Source organism: Delphinus delphis, chromosome 19, assembly GCF_949987515.2.
Source record: "Delphinus delphis chromosome 19, mDelDel1.2, whole genome shotgun sequence".
NCBI lineage: Eukaryota > Metazoa > Chordata > Mammalia > Artiodactyla > Delphinidae > Delphinus > Delphinus delphis.
The window spans coordinates 25,234,774-25,260,099 of NC_082701.1; the positions used below are offsets into that span (position 1 = coordinate 25,234,774).

General features: G+C 45.1%; 1 protein-coding gene across 6 annotated transcripts in view; it reads right to left on the reverse strand.

Moving 5' to 3' along the window:
- Positions 1-12,932: 12,932 nt before the first annotated feature.
- Positions 12,933-25,326, reverse strand: part of SPAG9 (sperm associated antigen 9) — a 143,167-nt gene continuing 130,773 nt past the window's right edge. For 3 of the 6 annotated variants that reach the window (XM_059998344.1, XM_059998342.1, XM_059998346.2), the window contains 5 exons: positions 25,072-25,185; positions 23,674-23,712; positions 22,631-22,807; positions 18,866-19,015; positions 12,933-16,561 (listed from right to left, as the gene is read on the reverse strand). In XM_059998344.1, the coding sequence (XP_059854327.1) occupies positions 16,446-16,561; positions 18,866-19,015; positions 22,631-22,807; positions 23,674-23,712; positions 25,072-25,185 (596 nt within the window). In that variant the 3' untranslated portion in view covers positions 12,933-16,445. The remainder of the gene's footprint in view (positions 16,562-18,865; positions 19,016-22,630; positions 22,808-23,673; positions 23,713-25,071; positions 25,186-25,326) is intronic. The other 3 variants (XM_059998345.1, XM_059998343.1, XM_059998347.2) reach the window with 1 other exon arrangement.

Below are 25,326 nucleotides of genomic sequence, written 5' to 3' on the forward strand. Positions count from 1 at the left end.
GACTAGTTTCTCATAATAATAATAACAATAGTAATAATAATAAAAACTACCCCTGCCTACGCCTTCTAGTTCATAAAGTACTTTCACAAGCATTCTCTCATTTAGTCCTTACACCTGCCCTGTGATGAGGAGTTAATATGCCCATTTTTTGGAACCAGAAACTGAAGCACAGGAGGTTCTGGGACTAGTCTCAGCTCTCATGGCCAGGAAGTAGCAGCCACCCAGTCTTCCTGACCCCTGCCCAGACCCGCTCCTTCCACAGCAGCAGCCCTTCCCAGAGGAGCGTGGTGATCATCCGACTTCTCCAGGGGCAAGCCTGCCCCATTCCCCGCACTGAGACCAGACAATGTGCTCTTTTCATCTGGGGCTGTGTGAGGACTGGTCCCCGCCCTCCCCTCCTGCAAATACTGGGGGCTGGGATGGTGGGGACGATGTAGAGAAGCCAAAGTGACTGCTGCAGAAGAGAGCTGGAAATAGGTGCTGGGGAGGGGTCCCCACTGCCCTTGGCTTTGGGCCCAGCAGAGGGGTGGCAAGGACCAGCGGCTCCTGGAACATGAGCCCTGTACCAGCTGTTGCCATGTTCCCATCTGCTTGTGGCAAAGTGAGAAAAATAAGGACAAGACAGTGGGGTTTTCCTACAGGTCAACCTACTCAATCTGAAGGACTGTCCTCTTACCTGAGTTGTGTATTTTCGTGTGTGTGTGTTTGTCTGTGTGTTTAAAAGGACTTTTCCTTTGACATTTCCTTTTAATGTCCTTAACTCAGCAAAATGAAAAACTGGTGACCATGTCAGAATCTAAATTGTTGTTTTGGAAATATTAGTGACCTGAGAAATCCTAAGACTGGGAGCCACTGAGCCAACTCCTAGTTCTTGGTGGGACCTGGCATAGAAGCTGTTTTTTAGTTGAGGGATAATATCTGAACAGCTGGAAAAGCCCAAGGGGCAGAAGGGGCTCGGCGGGGTTCCTGCCCAGACTCAGCCCCACAGCCCCCGAGCCCAGGTGTCCCCAGGAAGCCTGAGAGGAAGGAACATTTGTGTGACGCACAGGGAATTCTGAGAAAGGCCTCAGGGCTAATTCTCCATGCCACACGCCCTCAGCTTCTTCTGTGGTCCGGAGGCAGGCACAGATGCTCCCCTAAACCTCACCCCTGCCTTCCCCGGCCGTCTCAAGGCAGGTTTCAAAATAGCACAAGCCCTGGAGGAGACGTCATGGGTCAGGCTGGCTGCCTGCCCCTCGGAGAGGGCACATTGGTAATGTCAAGGCCAAATATAGAGGGACCCAGGACACCGATGGGGGACTCCGGGCCTGGGGAGCTGCACCAGCTTCGAGATGCCTACCCTACCCCACCCGCGCCGAGCCCTGTACCCGCTAAACCCGGGCAGCTGGGAGGCAGTGCCTCCTGGCCTGGCCGAGGCCCAGGGACATGTCCTAACAAGTCCTGACTGGAGCTGGAAGGGCGCCGGCCTGGGCTGGGTGTGAGCGCGGGGGCACGGCCTCCGTCTGGGGTCTCTCGGTGCTTTTATAGGCATCATTTCCCACAGGCTGTGCCTGAGATCAGGTGACTCAGGGGACAGAGGAAGTGGGTGCTCCCAGGTGGGAGCACTCCTGCCCTCCTTTCTTCCCAGCTTCCTAAGGAGACCAAGGCCATAAATCCAGGGGTGGGAGGCAGAGAAGAGGGCAGGCAGCCAGGCCAAACCCCAATAAACTGCTTGGCTCAGTCGAACTGCAAATAATTAGTCCTGATCGCCAAGGTTGCCTCCACCCTCCACTCTCGGGAATTAAAAGTCAAAGGGCAGAGCTGCTGACGCAAATGTCAGGGGAGACGGGTGCTTTGGAACAGCTGGGATCCTGCTTTCCGGGCTCTGCCACCCCAGTGCCCTGGGCACGGCGTCCTCCGGGCCAGGGCCCGAGAGCCCAGTGTCCATGCAGGGAAGGGGGTCCACTGCCTCGCCCTCTTAGCGGTTCTAAGGTGAACCATATTTGACTGGAGGTTAATCAGAAATTCCCATGAGGGCTTCCCTGGTGGCGCAGTGGTTGAGAATCTGCCTGCCAACGCAGGGGACACGGGTTCGAGCCCTGGTCTGGGAAGATCCCACATGCCGCGGAGCAACGGGGCCCGTGAGCCACAACTACTGAGCCTGCGCGTCTGGAGCCTGTGCTCCGCAACAAGAGAGGCCGCGACAGGGAAAGGCCCGCGCACCACGATGAAGAGTGGCCCCCGCTCGCCGCAACTAGAGAAAGCCCTCGCACAGAAACGAAGACCCAGCGCAGCCAAAAATAAAGAAAGAAAGAAAGAAAAGAAATTCCCATGACATGGCATTGCCGATGCCTGGGGGCCTGGGGAGAAGCAGCGGCTCAGCATCTTGTGAGCCCCTCTCCCTCCCACGCCTAAAAGAGAGGACGAGAACTCCGCCCTCTCTACCGGGGGTGGGGGTGGGGGCGGCTCCCTGAAACCCGATGTGCGTCCCGCCAGGTCCACCCTGCAGCGGGCAAGCCCTGGGCAGCTGCACCGTGGTCTGTGCACCAGTGGTGACCCCCAGTGGTTAGTGTGGGACTTAAACTTGGGCTACTGCAGACCCAACCCTGAGCCTCAGCCCAGAGCAGTGGCTGGGGAACTCCGGGGTGTGCAAGGCTTAGGGATTTGATTTTGGTAAGAGGGCTGTTGGCATTTGGAAGTATTTTTGGATGATTTTTCTTAATTGAACTGTGGCTGGATCTAGGCCTACAGGTCCCACTGTTGGCGAATCAGCTTCAACGTGTCTAAGAATGCACTCATCTGCTAGCCCTGAAACTGCTCCCCCTCACTTCCCTGTTTCTATTAATAGCATCACCACCCTCCCAGTCCCTCAGGCGCTGAACCTCGAGCCTCCGAGTCATCTTCCACTCCTCCCCACACTGGGCTGGGTGGCTGGTCCTGCCCCTCCTCACTCTGCAGGTCACCCTTAACACCCTTTTCCCCCCGGTACTCACGGCCGCTGCCCCAGTTAGTCAGCCTATCGCCCGAGCTGTTGCCATCCTCAACAACGCCTCTGGGTCAGATCTGGGTATGTGACTGGTCCTCCACTTACCCGCTGTGTGACCTTGGGCAAGTTACTTACCTTCTCTGAGCTCAGCTTCCTCAGTTGTAAAATGAGGATAATAATGACAGTCCCCACCTCACAGAGCATGGCAGAAATTAGACGACAGAATGTAAAGAGCCTATCACAGAGGAAGTGCTCAGTGCATGTGAATTATTAGGGATCATCCATCCAGTCCAACTTCTCCAGTTTAAACAAGTAAACTGAGGTCAGAGGCTGGAATGAGAGCTAATGTCTGGCATTGAGTTCCAAGTGCCTTTACAGCACGCTCCAGTGCAGGGCGAGTAGAAGTTCCTGGAGTCTTGAAGCTCCTCTCCACCCCCGCCCCCATCATCGTGTTCTGAACCCACAACCAAAGGCCACCTTCTGAGTTCACTGGACCCACCTGCCTCCTTCAGGGGCAGGTATGCCTGCTAAGAGTTGAGGTCACTCAGCCATAGCAAATATTCTCTGGGATGAGACAACCACAGATCACGTCCAGTGGCTGTGAGTCAGGGCGGCCCATCTACAAGGTGCTGAGTGAGGTCCGGCACGTTGACCTGGCCTCCTTGGGGCTGCTGGACATGCAGGGCTGTGGCCATACAGCAGAGGTCAGAGGAGGGCAGGCTCCTACTCTTGCAACCCCGCCCTCACGTCCCTCTGCCGACTCACACCCACCCCACCTCCAGGCCTCGGGACTTCGCTTGGGGGTCAGAGGGAGGGCAGGCTGATTCAGCCAGCTTCCCATCTAGGCACAAATGGGCAGCCAGCATCCACAGCCTCATTAAAATTGAAAGTGGGAGCCTTGTTCTGGGAAGAGATTTTCAAAGGGACTTTTAAATTTTTTTATAAATTTATTTATTTTGGCTGTGTTGGGTCTTTGTTGCTGCGCGCAGGCTTTCTCTAGTTGCTGCGAGTGGGGGCTACTCTTCGTTGTGGTGCGCGGGCTTCTCACTGCGGTGGCGTCTCTTGTTGTGGAGCACGGGCTCTAGGTGCGGGGGCTTTAGTAGTTGCAGCACTCGGGCTCAGTAGTTGTGGTGCATGGGCTTAGTCCACGGCCTGTGGGATCTTCCGGGACCAGGGCTCGAACCCTTGTCCCCTGCATTGGCAGGCAGATTCTTAACCACTGCGCCACCAGGGAAGTCCCTCAAAGGGGGACTTTTCCCCACAAAGAAACAGCAGCAAGAAAAGCAGATGACCCAGGTTCAAACGTGGGCCTATCCTAGGGCCCTTGGACACCTACTGTCTAAGACAGTGGCTCTGGAAGAGGGATAGTTTTGTTCCCGAGGACATCTGGCAATGCCTGGAGACAGTTTTGGTTGTTATAACTGGGGAGGGGTGGTGTGCATGTCCTCCTGGCATTTAGTGGGTAGATGTTTAGCAGCCAAAGATGCTGCTAAATATCCCATAATGCACAGCACAGACCACACGACAGAGGATTATCCAGCCCAATGTCGACAGCGCCCAGGTTGAGAAACCCTGGTCTAAGAGCCATCTGTCCAGCAGGGGAAACCCTTGCCTCAGAGCTGCCTTGAAGATTGAGGGAAACAATGCATGTGAAGAACCACGACTGGACCTAGCTCATGCTCCGTGTCTGCAAGGGACCTTTGTTTGCTGAGGCCTTTTCTTGGCCTGGGATACCCTTGCTGGTGGGCGGAGGTGGAGTGGACACACCCCCTCACATGAGAATTGATCTTTCTGAATTGATATTAGTGTTTCTGCCCCACACAGCCTGAGGCAGAGTTTCTAGAACAGTCTGGTGCTCACTTGCAAACCCTTTCAACAAACAGAACGCAGGCTCTGGAGGGGAAGCCCACTGTTTCGGCAAGTGAGTTCCGTAGGGAAAACGGGGCACTTGCCATCCCACCCGTGCCTCTCAGCGCTTGGGCTCATCAAGTCTCCCTGTGACCCACCCACCCGCCCCTTTCACTTGAGCCTGTGAGGCAGAGAGAGGGGAGAGGACAGGAGGTGAAAAACACCTCCTCCAAGCTGTCCTCAGACCTAGCAGACGCCCCCCGGGGAGGAAGATTTGTTTAGAAGCAGCCCCGCGCAGAGGCTGCTGTGAAGCAGAGTCTGCAAGGGTCCAGCCAGCCCCCCTGCCACTCACCTCAGCTGGCATCTGCCTCTCCTGTGGCCTTAACAGCCGAGGGGTCAAGTGTCTTCTCTACAAAAATCGGTCCCCAATAAATCATCACCTTCTCCTCTGGGATGGGACTGGTGAACCCAGATCAGAATCCCCACACCCTGGCCCCTGAGCTCTGCTTTGCTGGTCTACCAGCTCAAGCATAATAGATTATCGGATTATAGCCCCGATGGGGGTGGAAAGGTCAGGCCAGTTGATAAAGATGGGACCCTGAGACCCCTTCTGGCACTGCTCATTTGTGGGGTCTGGGGGACCTGGGGGATTAAAATCACACCCTCCTTCTCTGGGTCTCAGGTTAAGGCACCTGTTCAATGGGGGACACCACCACCTTCCAAACCTCACTGATGGCAGTAGGCCAAGCTGGGGGTGGGGTTTCTGAGTCTGGAAATCCAGACTCCAGGACATGCCCAGACACACAGCTGTTCTCAAAAAGGAAGCAGCAGCAGTGGGGGAAGGGCAACACACCAAGAAGAGGGGAAAGGGGAGACCCAAGAACTTCCGACTGATTGAGCACGGTTAAAAGGGCCTAACGAAGGATCTGTTCTGAGTCTCCAGGTCAGAGCTGCCTCCTGCCACAGGAATCTCCTTCCTGGGGAAACACTGTTTTTTCCTTTTCTTTTCGCTGCACTGCTAGGCTTGTGGGATCTTACTTCCTCAACCAGGGATCGATGGAACCTGGGCCCTCATCAGTGAAAGTGCAGAGTCCTAACCACTGGACCCCCAGGGAATTCCCTCCGGGGAAACATTTATGGGCTTCCTGCTCAAGGGGTGATCCCATCATGAAAGTTCTAGGCTCAAACGGCTCACCAAAAGTTCCTTCCAAGGACCCTCATCCCTCTGGCTGTTCCAGCTTCCAGCTTTCCTGTCACTTTTTTTTTTTTTTTAATAAATAAATAAATTTATTTATTTATTTTTGGCTGCGTTGGGTCTCTGTTGCTGCCCGCAGGCTTTCTGTAGTTGCGGTGAGCGGGGACTACTCTTCGTTGAGGTGCGTGAGCTTCTCATCGTGGTGGCTTCTCTTGTTGTGGAGCACGGGCTCTAGGCACATGGGCTCAGTAGTTGTGGCTCGTGGGCTCCAGAGCACAGGCTTAGTAGTTGTGGTGCACGGGCTTAGCTGCTCCGCGGTATGTGGGATCTTCCTGGGCCAGGCCTGAACCCGTGTCCCCTGCATTGGCAGGTGGATTCTTAACCACTGCACCACCGGGGAAGTCCCTTTCCCGTCACTTTCTAATGCCACAAACTTTCTGACATCCTCCCCTCCCAGCCCAAGCTTTTCTCCCAAGCTTTTCCCTTCCTCAACTGGCTTTACACTGGGTGCTCCCAGATGGTGGGATCTGGCCTGTAGCTTGGCACAGGTGGCTGGACAAAGATGGACAAGCTCCGGGTGGTATGTGGACGGTAGAAGCTGTCTGTCTCTCTGACCCCAGGCAGGAAGAGGGGGAGTGAGCGACAGAAACTGTGTATGAGGCCTGTCGGCCCCTCATACCCACCCAAAGGCCCTGGAGCATCCCTGAGCCCTCTCGGGCACTGAACTCCCCAGGCTTGAGGATGGCAAATATCCCTCTTCTCCAGGTGTGTGGCTACTCCCGTTCCCACTTCACCTGTGTGTGTGTGTGTGTGTGTGTGCGCGTGCGCGATGCGTGTGCGCACACACTGACTGGTCTATAGCACTTGAAGGCCAAGGGGGAGGTGGCACGGGTCCTTTACCCTGTGCACTCCCTGCCCCATCCAAGGCAGCTGTGACCACCCCCACCCCCCACCAGTGTTGGCCGGCCTTATCTCCCTCCTTGGGGCCCTCACCTGCCTCCATTAGTGCAGTAATATCTCACAATACCCCTTTCCCATCGAGAGGATCCGACAGCTTCTTGCAACTTTGGTGGTGGTGTTGGGGTAATAAGCCCTAATGTCCACTCTTTTGTTCCTAATGTTTAGAATCGTAGGGGCAGAAAGGGACCTTGAACTCACCCAACCCCCTGACATTTTACAGAATAGAAAAATGAGCTTCTCTGGTGGCGCAGTGGTTGAGAGTCTGCCTGCCGATGCAGGGGACACGGGTTCGTGCCCCGGTCCGGGAGGATCCCACATGCCGCGGAGCGGCTGGGCCCGTGAGCCATGGCCGCTGAGCCTGCCCTTCCGGAGCCTGTGCTCCACAGCGGGAGAGGCCACGGCAGTGAGAGGCCCGTGTACCACAAAAAAAGAAAAATGAGGGCCTGAGATAAAATGACAGCCTAAAGCTCGTGGCTACTCACAGCAGCTTGGGACAGGGGTCTGAGTGTCCTGGCACGAGGCCCAGGCGTCTGGATGCGCTGCAACTCAGCCAGCCCCTCCAGGAGTTAACTGAGCGGCGGTGTGCAGGAGAGGCAACTGGAGATTCATTCCAGTCACAGATTCTCTCCCTCTAATCCTCACGCCCTCCTCGTTTCCTTTTCAGCAGTGGTTATAAAATCCAGGAAATAAACGTGGATTGATGGCCTACAAAGGGCTCAGTTGGTGCTGCGACCTACTGAGTTATGTAACTCCTGTTTATTACCAGCCTTGGATGAAGTTTCTTATTGAAGCAACTCACTAAGCTGATTCCACGCCATTTCTTTTTGCCTTGTTCAGAGGTGGCAGTAGCAGAAATTCCTTTGCAACTTCAAAAACCAGAAATTGGCGGTATGGATACTTTCAAAAATTCCCTCCTTTCGTCCTTTGGGCCAATGTTTCTCTCTTATCCATAAAAACCCCTGCTCACCTCAGCAGGGTCCCAGGCTCTAGACCACCTGCCTTCCCTTTGGGTTCCTGGGCTATAGGTTGCCTTGGCTGGGGAGGCTCAGACATGGTGTTTTCCCTACCCCTGGTGAATGAAATGAGGGAGAACTCAGGGCTATGAGCGTCTAGAGACAGTCTAGTAGAAGGAACACTTCAATCTCTGCTGTTGGATAACAGCCACTCTGGGCCTCTGCTTGCTTGTTAGTAAAGGGAACCAGTTTACCTTATCTGTACACTTTGACCCCCAGTAGGCACCCTTCTTGATCTGGTCCGGCCTGCCTTACTGGGATGGACAGCCTGGTGAGGATGAAGGGGAGGGATGAGGGGCCGGCAGTCTTTGGAAGGCTAAGCCCACCACAGCGCCACCTTGTGTTCAAAGGGCAGCAGAGCACAGCCTCTCCATAGCAAGGCCACTTTCCCAAACAAGTTCATTTCCTGTTCCCCCACCCCTTTTCTGCTCTGGCGCGGGGGGGGGGGGGGGCATACTGGGAAGCCAAGGATCCTCCCTAATTAAGCATCACTTCTCAGGCTTTCTCTTTTTTCCCCAACTGATGCCACAAAAGGGCCCTAGGGAGAAGCTCTCTGAAGGCTCAGCTGACATTCTAAAGTAGACTTTTGGAGACCTGTTCCCAGGTTCAGGAAGGGAAAGATGGACGCCCAAGGGAAGCTCAGGACCCATAGAACTCAAGTGTCTCTCTTCTTAATAAGACATATTCCTTCCATTCACGGGAGTGATACTTTGATGCCTCAGGGACACACTGGTGCACAGAGACAAACTGGTGCATCAAAGCAGTTGGTTTTACTGAGTGGTGTAGGCTACGCAAATTCCATTAAGGGTCTGGCTGGGCATGAAGGCTATTAGTCCACACAACTCAAACTGCACATGGCACAGATGACCCAGCCTCAAAGAATATCACCCTAGAAGAAGCCTTAGAGCTCATCTGAGCCAAGTCCCAACTTTTACACATAAGGAAAGCGGAGGGTCCAGAGAGAGCGATGACTTTTGATGGCTCAGTAGCAGGGAAAGGCTAGAACCTTGGGTTCTTTATGAAGATTCGGCTTTTGAGATGTTTTCTGGCTCCCATCATACCACACCATAGTGGTCTTTCAAAGAAAGGGCTGTCACCTCGGCGCCCCAGAAACATGGACATAATACGAGGCAGAAGAGTCTGATAAACCCTCAATTGGGTAAAAGCCCAGGACTGGGTCTCTAAATCCGCCACGGTCTGCCTCGAGGCATCTGCCCAGTTTCCGCTTATCTCCAGCCAGGCTCCTCCAGGAAGGATGTTTGAGATGCCTCTTAGAATCAATATTGGAGTCTTTTCTGGTGAAAAACACGCCAAACTTTTGCTCCTAGTTCCTTATTTACAGACCCAGGCAAACTCTCCAAGATAGAAATGTAGATTTCCTACAGAATAAACGCCTGTTTCCACAGAAGCATAATGGGCCAAAATACAGCAGAAGGCCAGCAGCTGAAAATTCACTCCAGGATTTGTCACTTTGGGCTAGCCAAAGGTAAAGAAAAGTAAGTTTAGGGCTTCCCTGGTGGCTCAGTGGTTGAGAGTCCGCCTGCCGATGCAGGGGACACGGGTTCGTGCCCCGGTCTGGGAAGATCCCACATGCCGCGGAGCGGCTGGGCCCGTGAGCCATGGCCGCTGAGCCTGCGCGTCCGGAGCCTGTGCCGCAACGGGAGAGGCCACAACAGTGAGAGGCCCGCGTACCACAAAACAAAAACAAACAAAAACAAACAAAACAAACAAGTTTAATGAGAAAGGACAATAGGAAAAGAAATTGAGGCCTCAGTGGGGAAAGGACACAATGTTTGTTTACTGTTGAGTAGTACATTAACTCATTTAATCTTTCCAACAATCCTTTGAATGATAGATCATTACTACAATACTCCTGAGGACCAAAATTCAAGTTTTTGAAAGGCTGCTCCACTCTCTTTGGGGATTTCTGTACCTGAGATGGCCTGCAAAAATCTTAACAGATGAGGGTTTGTGATCTTCCTTGGGCGGAGTAATGCTAAGCCTCTTAGTTTTTAAAAAAATATTTATTTGTTTATTTATTTGGCTGCACCAAGTCTTAGTTGCAGCACTCGGGACCTTTCAGTTGCGGCATGCGGGCTCTTAGTTTCGGCACGTGGGCTCTTAGTTGTGGCATGCGGATCTAGTTCCCCGACCAGGGATCAAACCCGGGTCCCCTGCATTGGGACCGTGAAGTCTTTCACCGCTGGACCACCAGGGAAGTCCCATAAGCGTCTTAATCATGTAGAAAGCATATAATCCTCCTTGCCACCATGCCACACCCTGTTGTGCGTCAGCTGTTCATATTTTATTTAGTCCTGTATGTCTTCTTTCTACCTGTTTATATGCAGTGACTAGGAGTTTAATTCTTGTCATAAAGCATTATGAAAAACAGATACTGAAAAAATACGTTCTGATGGCATCTAAAAATGTCAAGCTCACCACTGTTTTCATGTTTCAACATGTCCCTCGGTGTGCCTGCACAGGAATGAAATGCACTCTTAGATGAAAAAGAGAATATGGATCTCCTCCTGTGTTTAATTTTCATGGAACACTTGTTTCCCTTCAATTGGGGAGTGGCGGGGCAAGAGAGAAAGGCGTTCCCTGAAAGGTCCAATAGACCTGAGGTAACTCTGTTTCCTAACACAGTTCCTTTAGGACAGCCAAGGTCTAGAACACTGATAAAAAGACTGGAAATAAAAATATTCTGTACTACATAAGGACTGAAGACAGTTTTCCCCTTGTTTTTACCACATTACAAAATAGCCAAGGAGACACCATACCAGTATTATTTTTCAGCTAATGCCTCAATGAATGGCCATAATACTTGACTCCACTTTACCATTTTCGTGTCTACTTTCCTCTCTTACCCTAATCTCCTTGAAGGTGTCTTACTCATCTTCACACACCTGATACGTAGGGACCACCTGCCAAAGCCTGGTGTTGAGTGCCTAGTGGGGGTAGGTAATGTGCCGACTGCCATCACACCATTGCTTCATCAAGCCATCACAAGAACCCTGTGGGATGTTACTCTCCTTTTATAGTAAGGAAACAGAATAGTTAAGTGACTAGTGAAGGGTCGCAAAATTAGGGAACAGTAGACTCAGGACTTAACCCCAAATCTCCTGATCTGGGATCTAATACTTTTCCCAACACACTTGCAGTAGCCTCTAGTGTGGAGTTAGTCTGGTTTTACCTCTGATTATATGAGGACCCTGGGACTTCACTTATCTCAGCTAGACCTGTTTACCAACGGGCAAGGCCCCTCCTGTGGCTAGGCCTCTGGTTCACCTGAGGACAATAATATACTCCGAAGGGTGGCTCTGTGGATCACCTGTGAATTTATGGAGTAAACACCTTGAGAAAATTAGTAGATGTTATGCATATGCAAGCTAGTCATAACAACTAAAAGGTAATAGTTTTTTCTATGAAAAAAATAGCCTTACCAAATGAATGGAGATGAAATATTCCCTCTAAGCTTTTAATGTAGCAGTAAGTTCAAAGTACCCTAAACTTCAATTATCCATAAATCAAAAAGGAAAGAGCATTGGGTTGAGTCTGGGGTGAACCTGCTAGCAGGTCACCACGTGCTGGTAATAAATGGCTAAGAATGAAGAAGCTTTGCGCTCCTGGAAAACAGATGTTTGTGAATCCAGCTGGGCTGCTTGAGTTCCTCTTAAGCAGCTATTCCCAATAGAAGGATCAGAATCACCAGGGTAACTGTTTTACCAAACACACTAGTAGAATCTGATACTCCTGAGGTGAGAGGAAGAAGGAAATAATTTCATTCTGGAACTAGCTCCTGGGTGATTTTGGCCACACCTCCCTCTCCTGGCCTGGTTGAGAACTGCAGCTTTTCTGTGAAGTTGCTGCCCACCCTGAGCTGTGGGTGGGAAGCCCTCCACTAAGTTTGGAAAGAGAGTCTCACCACTGGGTGGGACTGAGGGCTACAGTTCCAGGTAAGACTACAGGGCTCCTGTCCTGTTCCCTCAGTAAAATTAATATGAACGTTTGCTGTCCTGCGCTGTTACTGTAGTCTCTCACTAGAGACTGGCTGAATCAGGAACACGATTAAATGAGGCTCAAAAAAAGCTTCCAGGGCTTCCCTGGTGGCGCAGTGGTTGGGAGTCCGCCTGCTGATGCAGGGGGATGCAGGGGACGCGGGTTCGTGCCCCCGTCTGGGAGGATCCCACATGCCGCGGAGCGGCTGGGCCCGTGAGCCATGGCCGCTGAGCCTGCGCGTCCGGAGCCTGTGCTCCGCAACGGGAGAGCCCACAACAGTGAGAGGCCCGTGCGCCGCAAGCAGGCCCCAAAGGACTGAGGGGCAGTTAGGTTAGGTCCTGTAGAGTAGGGATGAGACAGGCTATTCATTGTATTCTAGAGCATCCAACCTCACTGGAGAGATGGCTGTGCCTTCATCTAGTGAACTGTCCTATCACATGCCGATCAGGACGACTTCTACTATCATGTCAGAACCCCACAACCTTGTAAACAAAGCACATGGCATTAGCCTAAATACCACTGTACTGAATATGGATTCACACTGTGCTACCACATGAGTAGTTTTATAATCATCCTTCCTTCCAGAGTCTCTCCCAAGCAAATGGATCACAATAAGCACACCGTATTAGTAACATCTGCATTACAGCCTGCCTCTTATTACTGAGTAGTCTGGCAAATGGTATGCCTTGGTATCATGTGTGGCTTGTTACTCAGCTCGCCCACATTTCCAGAAAGCCCTATTGTCTATTATTCATATGTCACCTAAACACGTGAGCCAAGCAAACATGTTCTTCATGTACTGCTCACTGCTCACCCTCAGCCAGTGCCCAATGGCGACAGTCCTGACCCTTGGAAATGACATGTTCGATGGGAGATGATTATTGGACTTTCAAATATAAATCAGGTCAGACCCCTAGGAAAGGCAAAAACAAAACAAAACACACTCCTCATACGTGTTTCATATACATATTTATATATATTTCATGTACAAAGTTATTACATTCTGAACCCCAGGGATTCCATAATAGAAATAAATACTGAAATAACTACATTGCTAAATGAGCTTTTTGCTCATAGAAATGAAGCATCAGCCTCTAAAGAAACAGCAAGTGGGACCCTCTAGAACCCATTTTTAAGATTATAGAGGCAAGTAAAATTCTGAATAAAATGTCCTGGACAAAAAACAAATTCAGACCATAAAATGGCTAAAATATATTCAAGTGTTGAGAAGTGTATGACAAAATTAATAATAAAAACTTAATTTTTTTAAAAGAAAAGAAAAGACATTTAGTGTTACAAAATAGCATAACCCTGTTAGAAAAGCATTTATGATTTCCACATTTAATTCTCTCTTCTCTTCGCTTCTCTTCCCGTAGTACAAACTGGGACCCAAACGAGTCCCTTTCTCAACGTGATCAATTAAGAAGAGCCCTAAATCTGGTTGAATCCTTTGGTAATGGTCATAATACTCACAAGGAAATAAATATTCAGTTCCACAGCATTTGCAAGACACACGTTCTTTAGGACAGTTAGTATTATGAGACAATTGTTTTGCTTTGTTTTGTCACTAAGGCAACCTATGTTAAAGGGTCCATTCTCACACGCAGGAAGACCTTTACAAGAAATGAACAACACAGAAACTGAGAGAATATATCTTAACCTTTTCTATGCAAACACGCTTCGTGTGAAAAGTTATGTGCTGCATATTTTGCACTCAAAATGTTTTACACTCTCAACAAGCTGCAGCTATTAAGATACTCATTCCTATTTTAAAAATTTAGATCCACACAAATTAGAAAAAAACACTCAAAACTGAGTTCCTAAAGAATATTATCCCTTTGCCTCATAGGGATTTGAACCTGCATTGAGCAGTGAGTATTACGTTGATGTATATGATACTGTCATTTTTGTAAATCAGCCATGTTTGAACATCGGAAATTTCACATGGTTCAACATCACACATAACCCAAACATAACAGAATGAGAAAATTCTCAGGTATTCCTTATTTCTTCCAACAGGGGTAATTTTTTTTTTACATGGAGAGACCAACCTGAGGTACTCAAGCCTCTTCTTTACCACTGATGTGGTAGCTATAGGCAATTACACCAACCACTCGCTGCTTACAAGAAGCTTACATTTTGGCATTTTCTTCCTAAGGCTACCACCTTGACCAAAGTGAACGCTACAAGAATATAAGCCTATTGTTGGGGGAAAAGGTGGAAGTAAAGCAATCTGCAAAAAAATATTTAACTGAAATTACAAACATAAAGACAAGCTCTTAAAACAAATTTTACAGACATTTTTGTACTCTCTAGTCCCTGAAGTTAAACAGGGCCACAGATATCTGACAATTTTAGATAAAATAACTACACACCTATATTCCTTAAGTTAAAGCCGGTAAGCTTAAAAAGAGCAATAAACAACCATTGTAACATGTTTGCATTTTTCATCTTTAACTCCTGATTTCCTAAATTACAGTCAGTCATAGAAACATGTAAAAGACCAAACAGTACATGGGGTCTGATTCTGGGATGTTTACTTCTTGGGATTAAAATTCCCAAACACTTTGGTGTCTCTTTTTTGTGAATTTATACAACATTCCTCCAAAATATTTAATAAGTGGGGTTTTTTTTAAGGTATTGCCAACAGTGGCTCAGATTTATAAAATAAAATAAAATAAAATAAAAACATAGCTTATAAGCTATAGAAAAGTGACCTAAGTTTTGGTGCCCTGAAGAAAGTGACTAAGTAGCTCAAGTAAAAAAATTATCCTTTTAATACAGCTTTTACCAAAGTTTTTTTTCTCCTAGCCATCTAAAGTGGCCACAATTGTACTGTGTACATAATGTGCTTATAGACACCTGTGGCCAAATGGATCCAAAGGCCTCCTCTGATGCATTAAATCCTGTGTACTTTATAATCTAGCCTAATCATCTATATGCTTAAAAGACACTGGTAGTACTTTTTACAAATATCTTTCCATTACAGTTCAGAAAAAAAGTCATTGGTCCTTAAGGATGCTTAGACAATCTGAGACTTCTGTTGTTTCCTTTTCCTGAAGCAGTCCTTCCGATGACTGGGGGGCCTTTGTCCAATAACCTCATATTTTAAGACAGTGCTTAAACTTATATTTAGTTTTGCTTAAAGTAATGGATTAAGAATGATAAATCATAAATTTTCAAGAAGGCTGAGAGGGAAAAAAACTGCAGCATAATGGTTTTTTAAAACTTATTAAACAAGAAAATCAATTATACCCGGACTGTATTTTTTAAATGGGCATTGTGAGTGAAAAGATTGTAATGTCAACTTTTACTTTATGCTATTTTGTCTTCTTCTCCTTCAAAGTCTTCTTCATTGAGGATGGCATTTTAATCTCAAAGGGCACAAAAGCTTAAATACCATTTACATACAGAATATCAAGTACTGGCAGTTGTATAGTTTTATACAGAACAAGGGAAAATACCGTTTCTAATTAAATCTCTCGTTCAGTTCATTAGGCCATACTCCATCACCACTACAGCTTTACTCTTACTAACTGGTAAGAGCAGTCCAAGAACAACTGGTAAACAAGTGAATTTTTTACACGGAAAAAAGCTCATCCAACCACCATCATCCATTGATACAGAAATCCAAAACACAATTTCCTTAAAAAAAAATCCTCCCATTGCTGAAGTGTATCTTCTAAGCCTTATAAATAATAAACCTTTCAAACATGTCAGTATGAAAATGAGCGAGACTAGTCTCAAAAACAAACAAGCAAACAAAAAAAACAGACTATTCAGAGAAGCAGGCCTCATAAACTTTAGAGCTCTAATAAGTCAGAAACAAGAAACTTTTATTTAAATAGTGTAGTCTTAATTTCTTTAATATAAAATCCCCCCCCGCAAAATCTGATGAAAACAAAGTTTTATATACCATATAAACAAGATTTGTCAGATTTGAAAGTGAAAGTTAAAGTAATTTACAGTTAGCTTTTAGCCCTCTCGGGACATTTAGATAAATCCTGATAATCTACCTGATATTAGTTTGTGTCAATTTTATAATACATAGGGGAAAACTTTACTATTGTACTTAATGGTACAGTTTCATTTATCAAGTGTTTCCATGAATTTCATTATGAGTGACAGCTAAACAGTGACCCCGTCAAATGAAGTAAGTGACGTTAGCTGTGGCAGAGTGAACCACAACTGGATCGCTTTCTAAAATTCACCAGTTTGCAGAAAGTAAACATTCTTTGATTTGTTCATAATATACTGAAATTGCCTATAACACTGGTGCAGTAAAACAGCTAGTTCCTGTATTGTTACAGTAGGACAGGTTTTATAGCATAGTTAACAGAAAAAGAATGCTCATACATTATGTGGTGAAACTTATTTCACAAAGAGAGCATTAAATAAAGGGAAAAAGGGAAAATAAACCATGCAGAAGAGATGGCTTCCCCGTCGCCACCTGTTTCCTATGGGTTCACTCACTACCATACATCACTTGCCACACTATCAAGTGACTCCTTTCCGCTTTGGCGACAGAAGGCTCGAGTGGAAGATCCTCTCCAAGAAGCTCTGATTCTCCACCTTCATCACCTGGTGGATGAAACGGAGAGTCCGGTTAAGCATTTTGAAGATACAGGCTGATGCACATCAGACTCACGGTTAGTCCATGAGCAGCATGCATAAGACTCGTCTGCCGCCCATTTCAGAGAACACCGTAAAAGAAATGCCACGCGTCACAATCCTCACTGCCTAACTTCTGAAAGAGACTACTGAGATCAATTTCTCATAGCTAAAATATTACAGGATACGAAAAAGGAAATGGAACAAAAAAGAGATCAAATTCAATTTTAAAAAAGTATACTTACTATTAAAATCAACCTATGCTTTAAGACAAATTCTGCTTTTCATGCTGGATTACCTAGAGATACTGACAAACCTGGTTAAGCAATTTTTAAAAATTTTTAGTGGAAATGAAAAGACCACATAAAGATTTTACTGACATACTCTTTAGTATGGTTCAGGCTACCATGTTGCAATCGAAGAAGAAGTTCCAAATCATCCAGCCGAGTGAAGGCCATCTCTCTCTATAAAGGAATTCTGCACCAACAGTCAGTTCACTTTGAAGTGACTCCATTCCTACTGACATCACCATTCCTAACCTTAACATTAAAAGCCCTGCCTTAAAAATGTGTCAACAAGCCTTCTGCATCAGAAATTTTAGTTTATAACTAATTACATGTGGCACACTGTCATTTATATGACCTTAAATTTTATATATTTTTTTTAACAGAATTAAAACTGAAGTTTTAGTCACCAGTCTACAACATTATATTCTCTAAGGCCTTACGTTTAGAAACTTTTTCAATCATTGTGATTTTAGGCCAGTCCAAAAGGTTCCTTTATTTATAGCAAATAAATAAATTTACATCACAGTGCTTCACAGTTTACAAAGCACGACACTTCCACAAGTGTTTTCTTTGAAACCTCTCTGGCCATTCTTTCTGAGATCCCTTCATAAGCTTCTTTAAGTGCAGTATTAAAGCAGGGCTCTATCCTAGAACCTTTTCTTCTGGCCCCTACATACTCTCCTTGGGTGAACTCATCAACCCTTGTGACTTTTCGTACCACTGCGTGTCAGTAGTCCTCATATTATATATCCTTCCTGAGATATGAAACCCTTATACACAAAAGCCCGGTGGACATCTTCCACCTAGATAACTCCCAACTTCCATGCACTCCAAGGTCAACATGTCCAACACAGAACTCCTCATTCCACTCCCTCCAGATCTGCTGCTTCTGTTCTGATAGTCATTAACTCTAAGTAAATGGATCATTACCTCTTCCTTCACATTCTGTCAGTTACCAATTCCCCATCACAGTGCTAGTCTACTCCTACTGTTTCTACCTTACTCATTTATTTTTTCCTAACCCATTCCCTACCTCTAGTCTTACACCGCCAATCCATTTACACACACATATAATCATATTGCTCTTCTATTTAAAGTCCTCCAATAATTTTCCTTTGCTTTAAAGTGCAAACTCCTTAATTAGGTATATAAAGGCATTCTATAATCCAGCCCCTCCCTCCATTTCTAGATTTATCTCTGGTCAAATTTATATTTGCTTCTACTCCATGTTCCAGTCATTTTAAAGTAGTTTTTCTTCAGCTAAGGTGGTTTCACATTTCTGAGCCTTGGTCAAGCTATCTCTTACCTTGGAATGCCAGTCTCCCCAGCCTTCCCCATACCATCCCCACCCCAATTCTTCAGACTCATGCTCTTCAGTACTGAGTCATCTCAAGCATCATTTCTTGACTTCCTTCTTCCCCTACCCCTAGGAAAAACTGACTACTCCCCATCAGAGCATCTGTAACACTGTAATTTATTAACATGTTTCTATCTCTGTATTGTTCTGTAACTTACTGGAGGGAGACTTTGTCTGATTTGTTTTTGTATCTCATGCTCAAGGCTAACAGGTACACAGTAGCTAATTATTGTTTACAAGGTGAGAAAATGAACAAATGAAATGAATTTGGTTACAAACAACACTTTATGAAGTATTTTTATTTCTCCACTTTGCAGGTGAGGAAACTGAGGTTCTGGGAGGTTGAATGATTTCCCCAAGGCCTTCTGACTCCATATGCTCTTCACATATACCTCAACATACGACCAAACCCTGCTGTTTTCTAATGCTCCTTCAAATAAACACACCTTGGTATAAAAAGGAAAAAAAAAAATCATGAAAGTAGGAAAAAAAGAAACATAAAATCATTTTCCAAGTAAAGAGTTCAAAGAAAACCTCTTAGAAATCATGTATCTGAGTTTCTTGCTTACTGTGGGTGAAAATCCACATCACGGAACAGTGGAAACAAAGCCCCCAGAAGCAATGACCTACCCATTCGGAAGTCAATGTAGCCCTCTCCTCCACTGATGACAAGCATAGACTTCAAGGGTGTCTGGCTGCCAGGCTCCTGTGCAGATGGCCCTGCTCTGTCAACTGTTAGATCTGTGCCACTGCTGCCACTCTGTGGGCTGATGACTTGACCTATTTATACAGGAACAGAAGTGAATATTACTTATCAAGGATTGGGGTGGGAGAGACTCATTTTTTCTGAATATTTTCAGAAAGCTGAACAAGGTAAGTACATTCTAATACAGCCAAAGTACTAGGGATGTTAGAAGCCTCTGCATGATCAGAAAACATCTATAAAGGTCATGAAAGCCCAATTTGAAATCCAAGTAAAGCTATTTTGTACTAAAACAGAAATAGGTCCAGAATCCAGTATGAAATCTATATGTGGCTCGGCTGGTCTTAGCTGCCTGCTTCAGACTATTATAATATACATTGTTTTATCTGAGGGGTAGTGGAAAGATCTCTCCCCTGGAAGGGTACATGTGTGTTTATGTAAGAGACAGAAAAGTCTTCAACTTAAGCCATATGAATTTGGATATTCATAATTAATATTTGAATTGATTTCAAATCCATGGTTTCCTCATATTTAAGAAAAGTACATCTTATTTTTAATTTAGATTATGCAAATAAAATTACTGGGTAATGTGTAATTTGTTCTAACATTTAAGTTCTAATGTAGAATCTTTAAGCATGAAATGATAGAGAGAAACCTTGAAATATCATTGACACTATAACCTCTATGAGTGTGGGGTATTTTTTCTTGCCAGGTCTGCTGTCCTTTGGGCGAACTACACAGACCACGCCTTTAGGTGATAACAGGACAGAGTCCCATGATGTGAAACACTTTATAGACAATTTATGTTGGACATGGATAGGACAGTTTGATTTATTTTCACAGTGCCTCATTCATGCGTTATTCAATTATACTCTAGAAGAAATCAAGCCTGCTAGAGATAACTTCTGTTAGCAGACTAGTTAGTTTTGCCACAGAAGCAAGAGCACAGTGGTATGATATTAAGGCCATCCTGAATGGTTTAATCCTTAGGGCCAACTGGCCAACAAACAACAATGTTGCCAATTCCACTTCCAGATTTATACCCAACAGAAAAGTCTCTCCCATATGCACAAGAAGGTCTACTGCAGTACTGTGGGCTTCCCTGGTGGCGCAGTGGTTGAGAGTCCGCCTGCCAATGCAGGGGACACGGGTTCGTGCCCTGGTCTGGGACGCAATGGGAGAGGCCCCAACAGTGAGAGGCCCGCGTACCGCAAAAAAAAAAAAAAAAAAAAAAAAAAAGAAGGTCTACTGCAGTACTGTTTTTTAATAGTGGAGGGAAAACAGAGAAAAAGCCTAGAAGTTGATCTATAGGAGAATGGATAAAAGGTAGCATATTTATTCAGATATTAGAATACCATGGTTAAATGAATGAACTAGATTTTTATGCATAAATATTAACAAATCTCAAAAATGAGAAATAATTTGCAGAATAATATATATGTAACATAAGACTTAAAAATACAAAAAATACTATATATTGTTTATAGATATGTTCCAATGTAGTAAAAATACAAAAACATGGGCAGAAGGATAAATTTCAACTTCAGGATAGTGGTTATAGATGGACAGGAAAGAAGGAAGGGAAGGGGATTAGAGAAATATAAAGGAGACTCAAAGGGGACTCTATGGCATTATTATTTTTAAAAAAAAAAAAAAAACAAGAAAAGGAACTTCCCTGGTGGTCCAGTGGTTAAGAATCCGTCTTGCAATGCAGGGGACGCTGGTTCGATCCCTGGTCGGGGAACTAAGATCCCACATGCCGCAGGGCATGTGCCCATGTGCCACAACTACTGAGCCTGCACGCCACAACTACAGAGCCTACATGCTCTGAAGCCCCTGCGCCACAAATACAGAGCCCACATAATCTGCAGCCTGCATGCCACAACTAGAGAGCCCGCATGCCACAACTACAGAGGAGCCTGCGCATTGCAACAAGAGCCCATGAGCCACAACGAAAGATCCCACGTGCCACAACTAAGACCCAACGCAGCCAAAAAATAAATTAAAAAAAAATTCCATTTCTATAAGTTTATTCTGAGGAAATAACTATACAAAAATATACATGTACATTTCAAGAAGTTCATTACCATGTTGTTAAGAATACTGAATAATTGGTTAGGGTACCATATGCCAACCCTATACTATATACATTTAATCATTTAATGTTTGGAACATCCTTGGGAAAAATTATAGTGGCTAATTTTATGTGTCAAATGTCTTGGCTCTGGTGCTGAGACATTTGCTCAAACTCTAGTCTAGATACTGCTGTGAAGGTACTTTTTTAGAAATAATGAACATTTAAATCAGTGGACTTTGAGTAAAGCAGATTACTCTCCATAATGTGGGTGGGCCAATCAGCTGAAGGCCTTAAGAGAAAAAGAGAGGTCCCTCAAGGAAAAGAGAATTCTGCCTCCGGGCTGCCTTTACACTTGAGCTGCAAACATCAGCTCTTTCCTAGGCCTCCAGCCTGCCAGCCTTCTCTGCAGATTTCAAAATTGCCAGCCCCCATAATCACATGAACCAATTCCTTAAATTAAATCAATCTCTCTCTCCCTCCCTCTTTGCACTCTTTGCACTCGCTCGCTTGCTCTCTCTCATACACACACACACACACACACACACACACACACACACACACACGAACGCACACACGCACACGCACATACCCTACTGGTTCTGTTCCTCGGCAGAACCCTGACTAATACACTGAGATACCACCATGTCCAACATCACACAGTTGGTGTGGCAAAGCCAGATTTGAACTTTGTCTAACTCCTAAACTTGCCTCTTACAGGGAAAAAAAATCCAAAACATAGGTCCTGCTTACAGACGATCAGTAACATCACTTTAGTATTCTCAGGGGACAGAACATTTTTCACTGGACGTCATCACTGCCACCTTTCATCTGGATGGTGCTTTATGGTTCCCAAAGCCCTTTAATTAATCTTTACAACAAATGAGGTTGGCAGAGCAGATATTAATCACATCCACTTAGGAAATAAAGAAATGAGTATCAGAGGTTAAGCAATTTGCTCAAGACAACAAGGCAAGTGGTAAAGGCCCAGAACCCCAGACTCCTGCTGTTTCTTGGCACAGCGCTAAAGGTATCAGAGCACATTTTCCATCTCTTCCTGAATACAGCCTTGATGATAGGGACTTCTTTCTAGAAATTTCCTTTATGAGGCCAAAACCATTTTCGGCATTCTGCAGTGACAAAATAGTACCATTGCTTTTCAAAAGTAAAGAAGTCTAAAATCAAGTTTGTTTTTGGGGTAGAGGAGAGATTCCAAAACAGCTTCTATCAAGTATCTCTATAGCACTTTATTCATACCTCCGTTATAGAACATTTCATGCGTTATACTGGAGTTATCTGTCGTTTCAGTACTTAGTATTAGACTAGGTAGAGGAACCAAGGGACAGACAATTACAGTTGGCCCTTGAATAATGCAGGGGTTGGGGCACTGACCCTCTGCGCAGTCAAAAATCTGAGTGAAATTAATAGTCAGCCCTCCATATTCATGGTTCCTGTGTCCACAATCTGCATCCAAAGATTCAACCAACCATGGATCATGTAGCAGTGTAGTGTTCACTACTGAAAACAATCTGTGTATAAGTGGATCAGTGCAGTTCAAATGCACATTGTTCAACAGTCAACTGGACATACAACTTCTCAATAGAATAATCTAACTCACCTGGGACTGCCACAAAGAATTTCACAGCATCCCTGTGCCCATGGAAGCAAAGCTGTGCATGTGCCATTGAACAATAGGGTATAAATGTCCCTGGTGTCACTTTATCACTGTTTTCATCACCATATACACGGATGACACTTCCAGGACGATTTCCTGATGCTCCTGAGGTTTTATTTGCTACAATAGAAAACCAAACACCAAATATTTTCCCCTAGAAAACAGTCATGATGCAAGAGATTACTGGTTAATCCTTATGATATTATCTAAAAGCTACAGCCAGTTGAGATAAAACAAGGGCAGCAATGCCAACTCAAGACAAAGCTGGAAAAAAAAAAAGATATACAGCATGCTAGTTATTTTTAAGTTTCTCAGTAAATGGAGTAGGGGATTTTGCCAGTCTAGCAATAGCTAAGTTTACTTCTTAGGTATGTCTGTTTTGTTTTTTAATCCTCATTTTAGAAAACTAACCAGTTATATAGCTTAAAGTGAATAGGTATATTTTTTAGCAGAATTTTTATAGTTTATCTTTTGATTTTTTTCTCCCTTGTGGTAAGAATATCTCCCTTGAGGGGCAGTAAAAAGTTGTGTTTAAAAGGATCCATCCAGTACAACAGAGTAGCCTTTATTTACACCAGACTGATCGTTTGCTGAATTATTTTAGAATGACCAGACTCACAAAACATCCCCATTCCATGGACCAGTAAGTAAATGAAAGAAACATGATTGGTAACAGGAGTAAACAATGTAGATTAAAGACAGTTTTCAGAGATGTTTCGTGTTTTTATTGGAGGGAAAACAAAGTCTGAAAGAAAGGTCAGCTGCAACGAAAGATGATAAACAGACTAAGCTGCTGAGCAGTAGCTTGGAGGCCACGTAACAAACATTAAAAAAAAAACAAAAACAAAAAAACACCTGCTGCAATGCAGTGACTGCAAGTGGATGACATTTAGGAACATTCAAGAGGGTATCTAGAGACGTGAGAACGGCCTCACGGTGGCCATGAGAAGCCAGAAAGAAGAGTGTGGTTCAGGATCTGCACTTACCCCTCAGCCCCAGTAAACGTCCCTGGTGGAGGATTACGGCTAAAGTGAGAAAGGAGGAAAGGGGACATGGAGAGGTGCATGACAGGGAGGAGAAGGATTACTATGAGATGCCACTCTCAGCGTCTTCTATCTGGCAACTCAGGAGCTCAAAACTCCTAACTAAATTAACAAAATCCAACTCGGTATAATACCAAGAAACACACAAAGTTCTTACCAAAGCCTCTAAAGAATATCTCTGCTCAAAAAGGACAATTTATTTACTGTGATTTTGCTTTTCTTAATTATAAAGCCATTTAGGTGAATGAGAACTAACTGGGGAACATTTTCTAAATGCTAATATTTCCCCCTCTTCTTTAAGAAATCCCGTGCAAGTAACTATGCTAAAATGGAACTCTGGTCTGTAAAGAACTGAAATGAACTCTGGGGATCCTGGAATCTCTTACGATATAAGAAGTGATCTAAACATGTAGATTTATAAGTTGTTGTAGTAGAAGATACAGCTGGGATTAAGAATCTAGGTTCTTTAAACTGGTGGTCCAGTGGTTAGGGCTCCTTGCTTCCACTGCCAGGGGCACGGGTTCTCTGCCTGGCTGGGGAACTAAAATCCCACAAGCCTCACGGTGTGGCCAAAAAAAAAAAGAATTTAGGTTCTTTAAAGGCTCCAGATATACCACCATCCAGTCCTCCTCCTTTCCCCTGAAAATTCTGAGGTGTTTATTTATTGACTTATTTTATGGACTTATTGCACTTTTATTTCAAATCATTCCCTGCCCATGAATTCTGCAGCACAAAAACACTTATTTAATGAATGATCAATGTAATGGAACATAATATGAAAAACATACAATGCACATTTTGTTCACAAAAATAATAATAATGAAGCAAATATAAAAAACATACAATGTACATATTATTCACATTTTTTCAAACAGAGGTAGATGTCTTGTCTCCAATGTCAGGAAGGATTTGCTGGCCTCCTAAGAAACTTCTCCCACAACTCTTAAGCCAAATGGAATATCCTAAACTAACTGCCACAGAGATATGGAAAACTAGGGTATTAGATAGTTAGGTAATGTTTCTGGATACTAGTACAATAAAGCTGAAAGAAAAAATGGACATCAACAATTATTTGAGATGAAACAGGACCATGATTCCTGAAATGAGAAAGAGTTTCTCACAATGAAAAACTTTTAACTGTAAATATTGGTCCTGATATACTTGCTAGAGTCTATAAATTTCATAGAAAGAGTGAAGGAACAATAGTTAGATCTCTGCCATCAGTTTGACTTTCTGAATTACCACAGATTTGCCAGTAACTAAACAATTCCTTCTACCTGAATTCCAGACAAGGCTGTTCCCCACAACTCTCCTGTGACAGTTACCTAAAAACGTACTTACTTTCTGTCAATGGGATGGAGATAATGACACCGTTTCCTGTCCCTACCCACAAACGATTGCAAGACACCATAAGAGCTGTGATCCTCACAAAAGAGAAGCCCAGTTTTCCAGTACCTGTATGACGGGAGAGAAGACATTTTATTGAAAAACTAGAGCAGATGATGTTTTAGGTTCCAAGTCCCTAAGAGTAGCTGGACTAATATAGCAGAGAGGAAATGTGACCAGAGCTAGTTGGATGTTTCCTGAAGAAGGTGC